General features: G+C 42.8%; 1 protein-coding gene across 3 annotated transcripts in view; it reads left to right on the plus strand.

Annotated features, from left to right (window-relative positions):
* arap2 (ArfGAP with RhoGAP domain, ankyrin repeat and PH domain 2) overlaps positions 1-14,059 on the plus strand; it is a 119,697-nt gene that overhangs the window by 7,730 nt on the left and 97,908 nt on the right. For all 3 annotated transcript variants that reach the window (XM_051428828.1, XM_051428830.1, XM_051428829.1), the window contains exons 4-8: positions 912-988; positions 1,311-1,375; positions 2,695-3,060; positions 4,203-4,272; positions 12,979-13,099. In XM_051428828.1, coding sequence (XP_051284788.1) covers positions 912-988; positions 1,311-1,375; positions 2,695-3,060; positions 4,203-4,272; positions 12,979-13,099 — 699 coding nt within the window. The remainder of the gene's footprint in view (positions 1-911; positions 989-1,310; positions 1,376-2,694; positions 3,061-4,202; positions 4,273-12,978; positions 13,100-14,059) is intronic.

Here is a 14,059-nt window from a genome sequence, read left to right on the forward strand (position 1 = left end):
GCGGAGAGAATCACCAGTGGCCTGAAGGTCGGCTGATAGATGATGATTGATGGTTGCTATCTGCCCACCAAGCCTGTCCGTGGAGAGGCTGTGAGTGGATACTATCATCAAGTAAACTGACCCTTTCATAAAGCCCTGTACGTGCCCTTTGTGCCCCTTCTGTAATGGCCTGCGTTGTTTGGAAGTGTGTGTCTCTAAAGCTTTACTACATTCACAACCGTATTGGCGCGAGTGCATGCACTCATTTGACTGTCCATTCTTTTATGTCTGTGTTTGTCTCAAGGCATCTTTATGTGTCTGAGGGCGTTTCGATCTTCGTACGCCACCGCCTGCGCGCGCGTTTCTGCTTCTCCGCCTGTGTCTATGTGTGTGTCTCGCCCCCGTGGCGGCGTCTTCTGGCCCTCACAATCCTCAGGAGAGGGTGGTGTCATTTTTCACAGTGACAGGCAGTGGCCCACGCAGGGTGGCCCCGGGTCTCCAGACTAATAGTGTCTGGCCAGAGTCTCTGTCCTGCTTCTTCTTCTTCTTCGTCTTCACTTCCACCGACCACCGACCACGGTCCCTGCAGGAGCCAAGACAGAGAAATGGCCTTGGCAGAGACTCAGTCTGCTTGAGGCACACTGAGGAGGATCGTACTCCCAGTTGGGCTGAGAAATGGCCGAGGCAGAGAGATAGGCATGCTAAAACAAAATTTAATTGGTTTACTGCTTACATGGATCAAGGGTTTGCACATTTATTCAGATCAACGAGTTGGTTTAATCAAAGGGCACTATAACATCTGAGTGATTTAAAAATCTAACTGGAACAATCCTGTTAAGCTCCTTACTTTCATGCACCCCGTTTAGGCCTTCACTGCAAGTTTTAATGCCGTGACAAAAACCACTATTGTGTTGTCTCTGTGTCCTTTTTAGCTCCACTTCAAAGAGCCTTGACGCCCATTGCTCCCTATGGAGAAATGTTCCTGTACAACAATCCTGAAAACACTCCGGTAAGACAGCGTACACTCCCACTAGTGGACAGTGAGTAGCAGCTCACCAAAGAGGAACAGACATTTCTCAGATCTTCAACACTATCAACGTTGTTTCAGCCACAGTCCGCACACCAGACTTCCCTCTCGGTGTTAATGCTGTCACCATGGACACGTACCAGAGTGGAAAATGTGCTTGTTTCAGTTTGCCCTCTGAGGTTAATGGAAATGTCACCTAGCCACTAAAGTTAACATAGCTTAGTGCAACAACATGATCACAGTGTCTGACTGAAAGATGGACACTTTCTTTTCATCTGATGCTAATCTCTCCTGTGCTCTGTAGGACCAAGGCGCTAAAGAAGGGTTACATAAGGGTTTTAAGGACAAGATAAAAAAGAAGAAACAGAGGTACGGTATGCTGATACTCTGAATGTATAAATAGAAATTCAAGTGCTCAGAAAGAGAACTACTGACCACTCACTCACGTTTTTGTGTGTGGTGTTGCACATTGGATACACTGATAAGATTTTATCCTGTTCTGCAGCTGCGTTCTCGAAACCACATTGAATTCTCCAGCCAAGTAATTATTTTATCTACTCATGCAAGTCAGTTTGGTGTTTTTTAAACAGAGTAGTGCTGAATATTCAGATGCAGATTTGTGGTTTAAAAAGATGTAGCCACAATATAGATGCAATGTTTAGACTGATTTATGAATCATAAATATAAGACAGTAGTCAGGGTGATAAAAATCACCTTGACTAATAGATTAATTTAGATTATAATGCCAATTATGGAGCTGTAGTAGGAGGAGGATATCAGCTGAGCTCAGCATGAAGACTGCAGGCTTGGGAAAACGGCTAGCATGACTTAGTCCGAAGTTCAAAAGTGAGTGACTTCCTGGAGTTAAAAAAAAACCCTCCAACATGGGTTTTTTGCATTTCAGTTTATGTGTGACTTAGACAACTAAAATTAGAACTTTGGATGGAGTCAGGCTGCCATAACTTACCATGTTTACTGTCTTTATGTTAAGCTAGGCTAATCACCTCGTTGCTTTAGCTCCATAACTGACCACTGACTGATCTTCTCATCTAACTCTTGGCAGAAATGTGAATAATAAATAAAATAAAAAAATAAAATTTGGAACAAATCTCCAGTGCCTGGCTTTTGGCCCACAGTTATATTATAATATGTTTTAACAGAAATTAAGATTTGATTGATTGTTTAATTAATATATACACATATTGTCACCCTAAAGGAGTAGTTTGAGATTTTAGGAACATATCCTTATTTGCTTTTTCCGATATTTAGATCAAGATCATAAAGACTGCAAGCCAGGTGGAAGGGCTAGCTTGGCTCTTTGCGAAATGTTCAATAAACTTCTAAATTTGAAGTAGGGCTATATATATTGTTTGTTTGAGGTACACCCAAACAGAAATGTAACATACCATCATGTTATGATTTAACTATTTCCTGACCAGGTTCAGTGACTTCCTGTTGCCACTGGGCAATAAATAGTTACAGCATGCACCATACACCACATAAAACCAAAATCTGTCCTTGAATTAGCTTAAATGGTGCTAGTAGGCAACAGTTGCTGTTTCTCCCTGCTCCCAGGCTTTATGCTAACTTAAGCTCATTGCTTCCTGACTTTAGCTACATAATTAACATTTTAAGTGTCATACCTAAAATTCTGAACTGTTCCTTTAACGTCATTGACGCTCCTACAGAAAAAAGGTGTCCAAACCGAAAGAGCTAAAGGAGAAAGGGTCTCCTCCTGCTCCTCCGACTATCCCCGACCCCTACAAAGACGAATACTCAACGGTGGACGAGTGTGCCACCATTTTGCCGCAAGCCGGTTTGGACCAAAGCTTTGCAGTGGCTCCTGGGGGCCTTGATGTTGGATCAGCTGCCTCTGGCCCTAAGGACGAGTCTCTAATCATGGTGGAGTGTGACCTCTACTCGGAGCCTGCAGAGGCTCTGGGCGGTGAGGCCAGAAATGCACTGCCTGATATTTCTCCATACGCATGCTTCTATGGAGCCCCCAAAAACCAGGTGCTCAAAGTGGGTTGGCTGGACAAACTGTCGCCACAAGGGTAGGTTACAGGTGATGATGGTGCTTAGAGACATTATGAGACATTAGAAAGTCTTCTCTATCTGATATAAAAATACATGGAGCTGCATGAGACTCTGGTGAATGCCAGTTTTACTGCAGCTCCACATTGCAGAGGGCAATGCTATTCTTATTTTCACAACCTTTCACCTCCATAACCCAAAATGTGCCTCAAGGCCACTTCCTGGCAAGTGGCAAGTTAAGTCACCACAGTACTCCAACCACTGCTTCCTGTTTCGTTGCAGACCTTTTTCATTCTGCTCTATTTTCTGCTTACCCTTTTATCTTTGATGACTATTCAGAACTGATAAAGGGTATTAGAAACGGGAGCCTGAAGCAGATCTATCCATAATGCAGTGCGCAGTCGAAAGGAAAGGAGAGAGAATTGGAGATAACCTTGTAGTATTAAGGCGCACAATGTGTTTGCTTTCACTTAGTTTGGCTTTTTCTGGCAAAATTACATTTTCTTTTCCAGAGTCTCTTGGTGCCACCCAAGCTATCAATCATTTACTTCCTTGTTATATTCTCCTTCACCACAGAATATTCATAGGTTTGGCAAACTGCCCTTGGGCTGTTAAATATTTAAACTGAACGTGGCCATTTGTTTTGATTATGGTAATTGACAGCTGTTGATACAACTCTTGACATTAATGAATCAATGGCACTCTTGATGAAATATGAGGAGCTGTTCAGGGCAGATTTAGTTACTGGCTTACTTTGTGACAGTTATTTATTTCATTTTTTTTTTTTAGAGCTGCAACGATTAGTTGATTAATCAATTAGTTGTCAACCATTAAATTAATCGCCAGCTATTTTGACAGTCGTTTTGAATCATTTATTAGGTAAAAAATGTATGATTTTAGCTTCTCAAAAGTGAATGTTTTTTTTGTGTCTTTAGTCCTCTATATCTATAAACTAAATATCTTTCACCCTTTTCTGACATTTCATGGACCGAACAACTACTTGATTCATTGAGAAAATGACTGACAGACGAATTAATAATAAAAATAATCGTTAGTTGCAGCCCTGTTTTGCGGCCACTGTTTTTGTATTTGACTTAAAACTAGCTTAGTTTGGTTGAATGAGCCAGATGGATTGAATTTGCGCCTCTTCTTCACCTTGCAGAAAGTGTGTTTTTCAGAGGAGGTGGGTCAGATTTGACGGCGAGAGCCTTGCCTACTACAACAATGACAAGGTAAGTTCGAGAAAAACACATGCACGTCCACACATCCCCTCCCCTCCTCCCGCTTCCTGCTGACACACCCACACCCTCCGCACGCACACTGGCAATTTCATTCCTCCGTTGCAGAAATCCATACCACCAGCTGCTGAGCCAAGTTCTAAGTGTTCCCTTCTCTTTCTCCTCCTCCTCTTTCTCATTGTCATCATCATCATCATTAGCTTGGCAGGGTAAAGAATGGGGGCAAGGACAGAGCGACATTACGCCATGCGTGACAGGCCAGCACTCTCTGTGCCCGCCCAGCCATAGAGTAAAGTACATTGATGTTGGCACCTGACCAGTTCCCCGAGAAAGAAAGGAGGAGTGGGGAAAGGGGAGGGAGAGGGAAGACTCTCCTCCTCTCTTTTTTGCTTCCCTCAGCATTCCTCCCTCCCCTGTACCTCTCTTCATTCTCCTTTTTGTCTGACAGCTGAGTTTGAAATTTCGCTTAGCACTGCCTGCCTTGTGATCAGAGAGAGGGAAGGATGGAGGAGGAGGAAGAGAAAGGGTGAGGGTGTGGGGGGGGGGTGAGAGTACGGGGGTTGAAAAGGTAGAAACTGGAGAGGAGGCAGATGAAGATGCATGCAAAGATGGCAGCTTAACCGCCACCTGTTTAGTCTAGACACAGTTTTTCTTGAATGTCACAAACTTTCTGGATTGTGGAAACATTTAGAAGTTAAATTCGTAAATGTTTTGCAGAGGACACACATGGTACTTTACGTGACCATGTGTGTCCTTTGGAACTTGCATGCTGTTCAGTACTTTCTTTTTGAATTCTTTTTTTTACATTTTTAAATGACCATATGTGTGATTTTGCAACAATCTACTACACTTAACATAAGTGTAGTAGATTTATTTTTTATTATTTAGATGTAGTAGATAATACACATACATTTTGTATGTGTATGTATCTAATACAGTAAATATTGAGGCTGCATTAGTGTTTTTCCAACATTACATTATTGTTGTGAGGTGATTAGGGTGGGGTAATGTTTAAAATGCTATTTGGTGCCATTCACTCATTACTACTGACATTGATTTTGACGTCCACAGTGTTTAAAATCATCCTTCTACAATATCTGCGTATGGCAACTACAGCAAGTGTTTTAACCTTTAATATCATGTAGCAAAATATGCCAAGCTGCTCAACGCATCATTATTAAATAAACATCTACCTGAATAAAATATAACCCGAAATTGGAAAAAATCTGGCCAAGTTCTCTGTGCCAACTTCTGATACTTGACTCTTTTCAATACTTAATGCTACGGATCCATTTTAGTCTGCACTCCAAGACTATTGAACTTCACTACCCAGCCCTGGAGGTAAGGCAGTGCAGGCTTTGCTAATCAATCTGAACATAAACCGAATTATCACGCAACAATGATGTAACTCTGACAAACAGAGAGCAGATTGTAGATATGGTAAACATAATGTTTTCGGTGATCAATTACACCACTAAAGTACATTTCAGAAATCTGCTAACTGATTTTACACCAAACAGAAAGGAAAACAACAGACATGAATAGCTTCCTTTGGCTTAGAAAAACATTAAAATCAGTTGAAAGCAGAGATGTGAAGTATACATTATTTGGATTTGAGGTGTTAAAAACTTGTATAAACCCTGGTATTTTTCTTTAAAAAAAAGACCTTTAATACATGAATTCTGTTAACTGAGTCTCTAGCGGCCATAACCTACCTGACTTAATGTGCTTTACCTTCATGTTCTCGCTAATGACCATTGGATGTATCTTGGACTAAGAACAAACACATTTCTGTGTGTGTGTGAGTGTGTGTGTGTGTGTGTGTGTGGTGTGTGTAGTGTGTGTCAGTGTGTGGTGTGTGTGTGTGTGTGAGTGTGTGTGAGTGTGTGTGTGTGTGTGTGTGAGCGGTGACCTCAGCGCCCCTTCCCAGGGCCGGCTCGTTTTTGCTGCAGCAGTATTGCACAACAACACAATCAATGATGTGGGACCTGTCTGATGCCGGCTCGTTAATCACTTACTAATTATAGCCCGCCATGCTCTCTCGCTCCCTCTGCCTCTCTCTCATTCCCCCCTCGTTTTCTCTTTCCATTGCATTTGTTGCTTTATTTATCAGGACACGCTCTGTCGCCGGCAGAGTGGGAATCGGCAGGGAGGCCGGCGAGTCAGCACTTTATACTCCGTGTCACTGTCGGTGTAGGCACGGCAGTTTTTTGGGAAGATGAAAGTTTGCCTGTGTGTGTGTGTGTGTGTGTGTGTGTGTGTGTGATAGAGGGAACAGGGATTGTTGTTTAGACTTTTTAAAGTCATCCTGCCAATGTGACTCTCCCCTCTGAGAAAACGGAGGGCTTCATCATGTTTTGGGTGAGCGGAGAGGTCGAGTACAATCTCTCTGTCATCCCTGCTTTGTGAGGCCAGCTGAGGCCCCCGTACCACCCTGCGCCGCCACCCACTGCCACCTCCGCAGGCTGAGCGTGGGGGTAGAAGAAGATTGCACGGGCAGAGAGGAAGTCTCTCAGCATCGCTTTATGTCAGAAATTGAAATATGAGTTGATGGTTTGCTTTCCCTCACTGTGCAGAAACATGAGTGTGTGTGCTATAATACCTAGTGCAGACTTCAAATTGCTATACTGCTCATTTTTTAGCCCACATTGTTGTGGTGTTGACGTAGGGGTGCAAACCTACGCTATTGATCTCAGACCATAAGTCCATTGATTATAGGATTACTCCATTTGAAGGAATACTATTCATCTTCAGTCCCCCAGGTGCTCTAAGAGGCCAAAACTTGCTCCAACAGTTTGTTGTATCACACATCAGTTTACATACATCAGTATAAAAACAACTGAAATGAATTCTAATTAAACTCAGCTGACTCTGACTTTATCGTATCATGTATACATGTAATTCTGAGGCTGTACTTTAGCACATTTGAGCTAAATACTAATGTCACAGTGCTACAATAACATGTCTACAATGAAGACTAACGTTTACATACAGCTGAGAATGATAATAATGTAAGGTTTTTTAGATAATTGGTCAAAAGCCAAAGAATTGTGGAACTATAATTTTAAACAAAAATACATCCTTTCAGTTCATTAGCAATAAAATACAACCTTGCTTCTTTCGGTACATACAGGGGTTTAGCTGCTGCATCCTTACTTGGTCTGTTATGATCAGTAGCTAATGGTGGCTAATGCTAGCTAACGTCATATAGATAGTGCTCTGTAACTTACGGGACTGAGCCAATTCAAGATGGCCACAGTGTTGCTGTTGAGAAAAAGTCGCATATAGCCTCGCTTTAAAATTTAAACCTAATGATAGAGCTAGAGGAAAAGTCAGATGATCACCAAAATTATGATATAGTTCTCCCAAAAAAGTAGCTAAATGAGCTTTTTAGCGTCACCAAGAAAACGTTTGTAGCATTTTTGAAGCTCAAGGGCAAAAGTATAGAATCCATTTGGACTTGAAGCCTTTTGTCTCAAATCTTAAAAGACTGTGCAATGTGCACTTGACTTCAGTTTGGACTGCAAGTAATCAAGACTGATTGGTTTGATCAGCTTATCATGTTGTCCAATCTGCCTGTACACAAAAAAAAAAAAAAAAAGCCTACACACTGAAACATTCCCATGCTTGTTCTCTTTTCTCAAACTTTCAACACCCCCAAAACTCTTTTTGTAGTTCAAACCCCTCTGGGATCTGTCAGCCCCAGACAGAACTAATCGCACTTAATCACAGTCACAGCTTGAAGGTCTCTGGCCGCGGTGATGTCATCATCGGGGTAGCGGAGGTGGCGTGGGAGAGTAGCGAGATCCTCGGTCTCACTTCTCCCTCTCTGCAGCGTTGTATCCAATCCGTCTCATCAATCACCCCTTTCGCCTGATTTCGTCAACACTGGGATTGACTTGGGAGAACGCTTTGGTCCTGAGATGGAGTCTTCAGGGTTCCGATGTGGTGTCTTGTCTGTCTGTCGGTCTGTGTGTGTGTGTGTGTGTGTCTGTGTGTCTGTGTCTGTGTGTGTGTGTGTGTGTGTGTGTGTGTGTGTGTGTGTGTGTGTGTGTGTGTGTGTGTGTGTGTTTGTGAAAACTGTCCAAAGCCTGGCTTCAGGGTAGTGAGGGGAGGAACAGAGGAGGGTGGCTGGGAGGGATGAAGGGATGAGAAGATGGGGGAAGGGGGTGAGGCTGAATAAAAGGCCAAAGGGGAGATGAGGTTTTAGGATCGGGGATCAGTCTTTGAGTGTATCAGTCTCCCTGATTGTCTGTCTGTCTGTCTGTCTATCTGTCTGACTGACGCTGCAAAGCTCTGTCTTGCCAAGCCTGACAGCTTCTCTGCTTACTCCCTTTGGTGCCTTCCCAAGATGCCCCTAGCTGACGCTTACTGTAACACCCCAAGTGTTTTTCATATTCTTTTATTTATCCTTGGTTTCATTTTGATCACCAGAACCCAAAGTATGTGATACCCTCAGTAGAATCCGCAGAGAATTTATCTTAATTTTCATTCACGGTTTCGTACATTTCCAGGTGTTTATTTTCATATGCGTTCCGCGGCCTGGTTATATTCTGATATCCAAGAATTCTTAATTATACAGAGAGTCTTTTAAGAATAGATGTAATTTTAATTCACCTCAAGGTAGATTCAGAAACTTGAATATAAGGCGATAGTTTTAAAGCTGCATTGATCAACTGAATATGTAGTGAAAAGTGAAAGTTGGTGCTTATAGTGGCGCATCCACAGAGAATTATCACCGGATGTTGCAGTTTCCCTCGAATCTACAGAGTAGTTTTGTTGCTTCTTTCAGTTCATTGTTTTGGTATTCTTTTCTGGCCCTCAACTTTTTTAAACTTTAAGTAAAACGCCATAGAAACTTGTATGCTACCTGCCCAGCACCAGTTGGCTGACAGATTAGCCTCTGGCCAACATAGAGGAGCATTTAGCAGCTAAGGAGGCAGGTATTTCCCTCAGGAGTTGGTAGAGACCAAAAACTGAGCTAAAAGGAGATTTAATGTTGGACTTAGAATCATCAGGTGAACACAGACATGACTTCAAATGAATGCTAATGTTGCTCCATGTCTGCTAGATGTGGAAAAAAGCTACTGTACATAAGGAGATAATATGTTGTTGTGTAGGTTTTGTTGTTGTGTTTATTACACTGGCATAGCTTTAAGCATAGACTTGATTCTTTGACTTGAACCGAACTTAGGCCGGAGATATACTTGCACATGATGGCTGCCTTGCGTATCCTGTGTCAGTTTAGACCTTTGGTTGTGTACCTCCTTAAAAAGCAAGTTTATCTCTGGCTGTACAGGACCAGTGTGTAGGATTTGGTGGCATCTAGTGGTGAAGTTGCAGACTACAACCAACTGAATGCCTTCTTAGCATGTAGGCGAATGAACGGAGGTGAATAGCTCTATCATTAGTCGGTGTTGGGTTTGTCCATTCTGGACTTCTGTAGAAACACCTCAAAATCTTGTAACGGTAAAAAATAAATAAGGCAAATAAACCAGGTTGTATTTGCATTGACACAATTTTTTATTATTTGACTTAAATTAATAGGTTAATGTAGACATTTTTGAGTCAGGTTTGATAAACTACCAACAATATTCTGTAAAAAAAACATTCAAATGGTCAGCATTCAGAGACCTGGAAGTTTTGCAGCTGTCTCACTTTATGAAGTCTTGTTGCTTAACTTGGACTTGCCTCAAAACAGCTCTGCATGGGATTAACATCTCTAAAATCATTAAGGCACCCCGCTTGGTGAAGCAATGAGTAAGGATGCAGTATTGCCCACAAGCCTCGTCTCAAAGGTGCAGTTTCCTGCTGCCACCAGTCGGTGTCCTCATACCTCCATTGAAAATTTCACCGCTTTTGGAAATGCCAGAACCTTAACTCCATGCTTGGTGGTAAAACCTCTTTCCACCCTCTTTTACCCTCCTCCCTGCTTTCCCCACATGGCGCCTCCATTATTGTGGGCTTTAGCTCGATTGCTCTGCCTTAATTGTTTCCTGAAGTTTTACCGGGTTGTTTTCGAGACGTAGAGAGACACAGTCATCCACACAGGATAGGCAGTTTCTACAAAGGGGACCAAAAAAAAAAAAAAAACCCACAAGAAGTGACATAGGTTGACAAATGTTGGGTGGCTAGAGTGAGTGGACGTGGGAGTGAGAGAGTTTAGAGTGGGAGGTGGGGGTGAAAGGAGGAGGCCGGAGTGAGGGGGAAATGAGTGTGGAGAAGATGTTTGGTAGAGGGAGGCGAGTCAGGTGTGTCTGTTATTGGAGAAAGAGAGATAGTTAGGCCTCATTGAATCCTTGGCAGTCCTTCCTCTTGAGATTAGTCTGTAAACATTGTTTTGTGTGTGTGTGTGTGTGTGTGTGTGTGTGTGTGTGTGTGTGTCTGCGGGCGGGTGGGCTGCAACGAGCGGTGTCGCGGCCTGATTCCACCGTCTCAACGCTGACCTCTTCTTTTCACCATCTCTCCGCTGACTCCGCCGTTGGGGTATTTACAGATGCACAACTCAGCAATTAAACAACTCTCTCCTTCATGACCCCAAAACTAGAATTAAAACAATTAATTACCGTTAACCCATACTTGGGGTGTAATTATTGGCGCCAAGCTAATTCATCCACACACACACACACACATACACGCACGCACACATGCACTTAGTTTCTCCTTTCCTCACCTTCCTTTTAACTTCTGTCTAAATTTAGAGAGAGAAAGAGGGAGATATCGGTGTGAGACTCCTGGGGAGAGAAATGCACAAGGCTGGCTGTCGGTAATTAGGTTGAGCCACTTCTTGCCATTGTTAACATCCTGCTTTAATATGAGAAGGACCCCTCCCTGACCCTCTCAGGCGTCTTCATTTCGACATGATGTCTATCTTTCCCACATGCCTCCCTTCTTTTTTTCTTTTCTTCTTTCTCTTCTTGATTATGGAATTCCACTGTTGCCTCTTCTTCTGTTTTTATCTTTCCTCCTTTGTGTCCCTTCCCGCTCTTTCCATTTTCTTCCTCTCAGTCCTCTCCTTGGCCTTTCACACAAACCTAATTTCTCTCTTCTTTTTTTTTTTTTTTTTTGAATTTTATGCTCCCTCCATCCATCCATCCCTCCCTGCACCCACCCTCCCCTCGCTCTCCCTAACCGACTGTGCCGGCTGGTATATTTTTGGCTGCGTGGTCTCTAGAAATAGGCTTTTGTGGATGGCAAGGTCACTCGGCTTAATTAAGAATGGCGAGTGGGAGTCAGAAGTTCACTTCCTTTTCTTCCTCTATTCATCCTCCCTTCGCACTCTGCATCTTCGCAGAATGCGACGGCGGCGGTACAGTAGAACGAACGTACAGTAATTGCGCATGGCAATCACCCACAAGCCATTACATCGCGCACAGGACTGCAGAGAATCAAAATTCAGGTCAAGCCCGTTGAAGAGCGACAGAGAGAAAGAGAGAGACATGGTTTTTTTTTTTTTCATACTTTGCAATGATAATGACATTATCGACATGAATAATGCAATGTCTGCAACGACCCCCTTTTCTTTTTTTTTATAACCCAGTGATTTTCACGCCGCTACCGAAGCGTAATGTGCTGTCCTCCAGTTCACTCTATTGCGAGAACATTACAATCTGAGATGTTCTTGGCTTTTTCCAACTACTTTAAGGGCATCTCTCTGTTATACTCTCCACATCGTGGATTGAATACTGATTCGATGGCGGGACCATTCTGTCCTCGCTTCTTTAGAAGTGATAATATTGATGTCTGATTCCTTTTTTTTTTTTCTTTTCGCTTATTCTGTCTCCTTTTCATATTGACAATGACCCAGTACTTTAATTGCCATTGTCAAGGGAGACTGTAAAGAGGGTCATGAAGCCTCCAGTGCATCATCCTCCTTATTTGGATGCCTCCACTGGAGCTGCTTTGGGAAAACATGGGGGTAATGAAACAATACACACACAATCCAACCCAATCCCACTTTACCCAACAAGCACTTCCTGTGCTTCACCCAAATCCCCAGTACAGCGTGCCTGTGTCTTTGTAAGTTTGTTTTCTGCTTGTATATTTGTCTCCTAACACCCAAATGACAGCACTCTGAGTGTTATTCTTGTGTTTGGGGCTTCTTCAGTGCAACGTTAATTCACTTTTTGGGCCGTTTCCTGCACCTCCATTTCAAAATTGCACATATTTCAAGCCTGTAATTTGAATTATTTGTGTTCATGTCAAAGATTGCATCAATGCAAATTTGTCCTGGCTTGCTTAACAACTCGTACGAAAACATATAGTATGAGTTTCCTGTTTGTTTTCCTGCAAGCAGCTTTTTGATTGAAATGCTTCTTGTCCAAGAGCCTCCTTGCCATTTATCAAAGTTATTGCTTGAAAGGGAACGGGGAAGCTATTTCTGCAAATAAATTTGACGCTGTATTGATGGGTTATGGCTCGAGTTTGATGAGGATGTCTGTCAGTGGTGTTTCAGATTGAATGCGATCTCAGCCGGCGGTAATACAACTCAGAATTACACATCTATTGATGCAAACAATGCGCTGGAAAACAGTAATTGCGGCTCTACAGATGCAGATAATAGGAATAAGCAACAATTCGATAACATTATTAGCATGCATGAAGCTGCGCAGTGTGTCAGCTTTGTGTTCATACACCTATTTGGTGTGTGTTTTGGCAGCGCTCTTATCTGTCTGTTTGTGTGTCCCCCTCTGTGTTTAGGAGATGTACTCCAAAGGTATGATCCTGGCCAGCGCCATCAGACAGGTGCGAGGGCTCGGTGACAACAAGTTTGAGGTAGTCACCTCCCTTCGGACCTTCATATTCCGGGCTGAAAGAGAAGGTACGACAAGTGCATCCTTCACCTTTTCTTTTTGTTCTGCCTTTCGTCGTCATCTATCAGCCGCTCATTCTGTTCTCTCTGCTTGTCAGTCGGCCTCTGTCGCTCTGACCGTCTGATTCCCTGTCTGGCCTTGTTTTTCTCTCTCGTTTTCCCCTGTCCCCCCTCCTGCTTCCCTCTCTGTTTGTCTGTTTCCCGTCTCTCTCATTCTTACTTCACTCTCTCTAAATGTCTCTGAGGTAATCTTCTGTCTCACTTCTTTCTCTCAAGTTGTGTCTTTTTCTCCACTTGCACTTTTCTCTCTGTCATTTTCCCTTTTTCCTGATACCCGCTCTTTAAGGACATTTTCAGTGTGATTAGAGGTTCTGCATCAGTATCAAAATCATTTTTGCAAGATGGCCATATGTAAAGAAATATCTGCATTTTGGGAAATGTGCTTTCTTTCAGAGCGTGATATGAGAAGATCAATCTCATGTCGGTGTGTTAAGTGCAAAGTTGGGTTGTTTAGCCTGGCTTAGCATAAAAATTTAAGATGGCTCCGTCTGAATAATAAAGAAATGCAGCTTCCAAAAGCATGAACAATTTATTGTGAGAGTTTGTAGTTTTAGGGGGAGTTGTGTGCTAAAGTATTAACTAGCAAACAACATCTGGGTGTAGTGACTTTGTGCGTAATCAGACATTTACACATTCTTCTTGATCGCCACTCTCGTGTCTGTGTGCTAAATATGATGCTACGGCCAGCAACCGCTTAGCTTAGCTTACCATTAAGACTGGAAATAACAAAACAGCTAGCCTAGCTCTAAAGCTTACTAATTAACCCGGTATATCTAATTTGTTTCAATCCCTGTTACAATTTCTGTTTAATCTAATGTGCGTTAAATTCAGAGCTGGATTCAGGACCCGCCAAGCGTAAAGACTGGAGGAAGACCGCGCTGACATGGCTAGTCTCGCTCTGTCAAAAGT

The sequence above is a fragment of the Dicentrarchus labrax genome, unplaced genomic scaffold (genome assembly GCF_905237075.1).
Source record: "Dicentrarchus labrax unplaced genomic scaffold, dlabrax2021, whole genome shotgun sequence".
Classification (NCBI taxonomy): Eukaryota; Metazoa; Chordata; class Actinopteri; family Moronidae; genus Dicentrarchus; species Dicentrarchus labrax.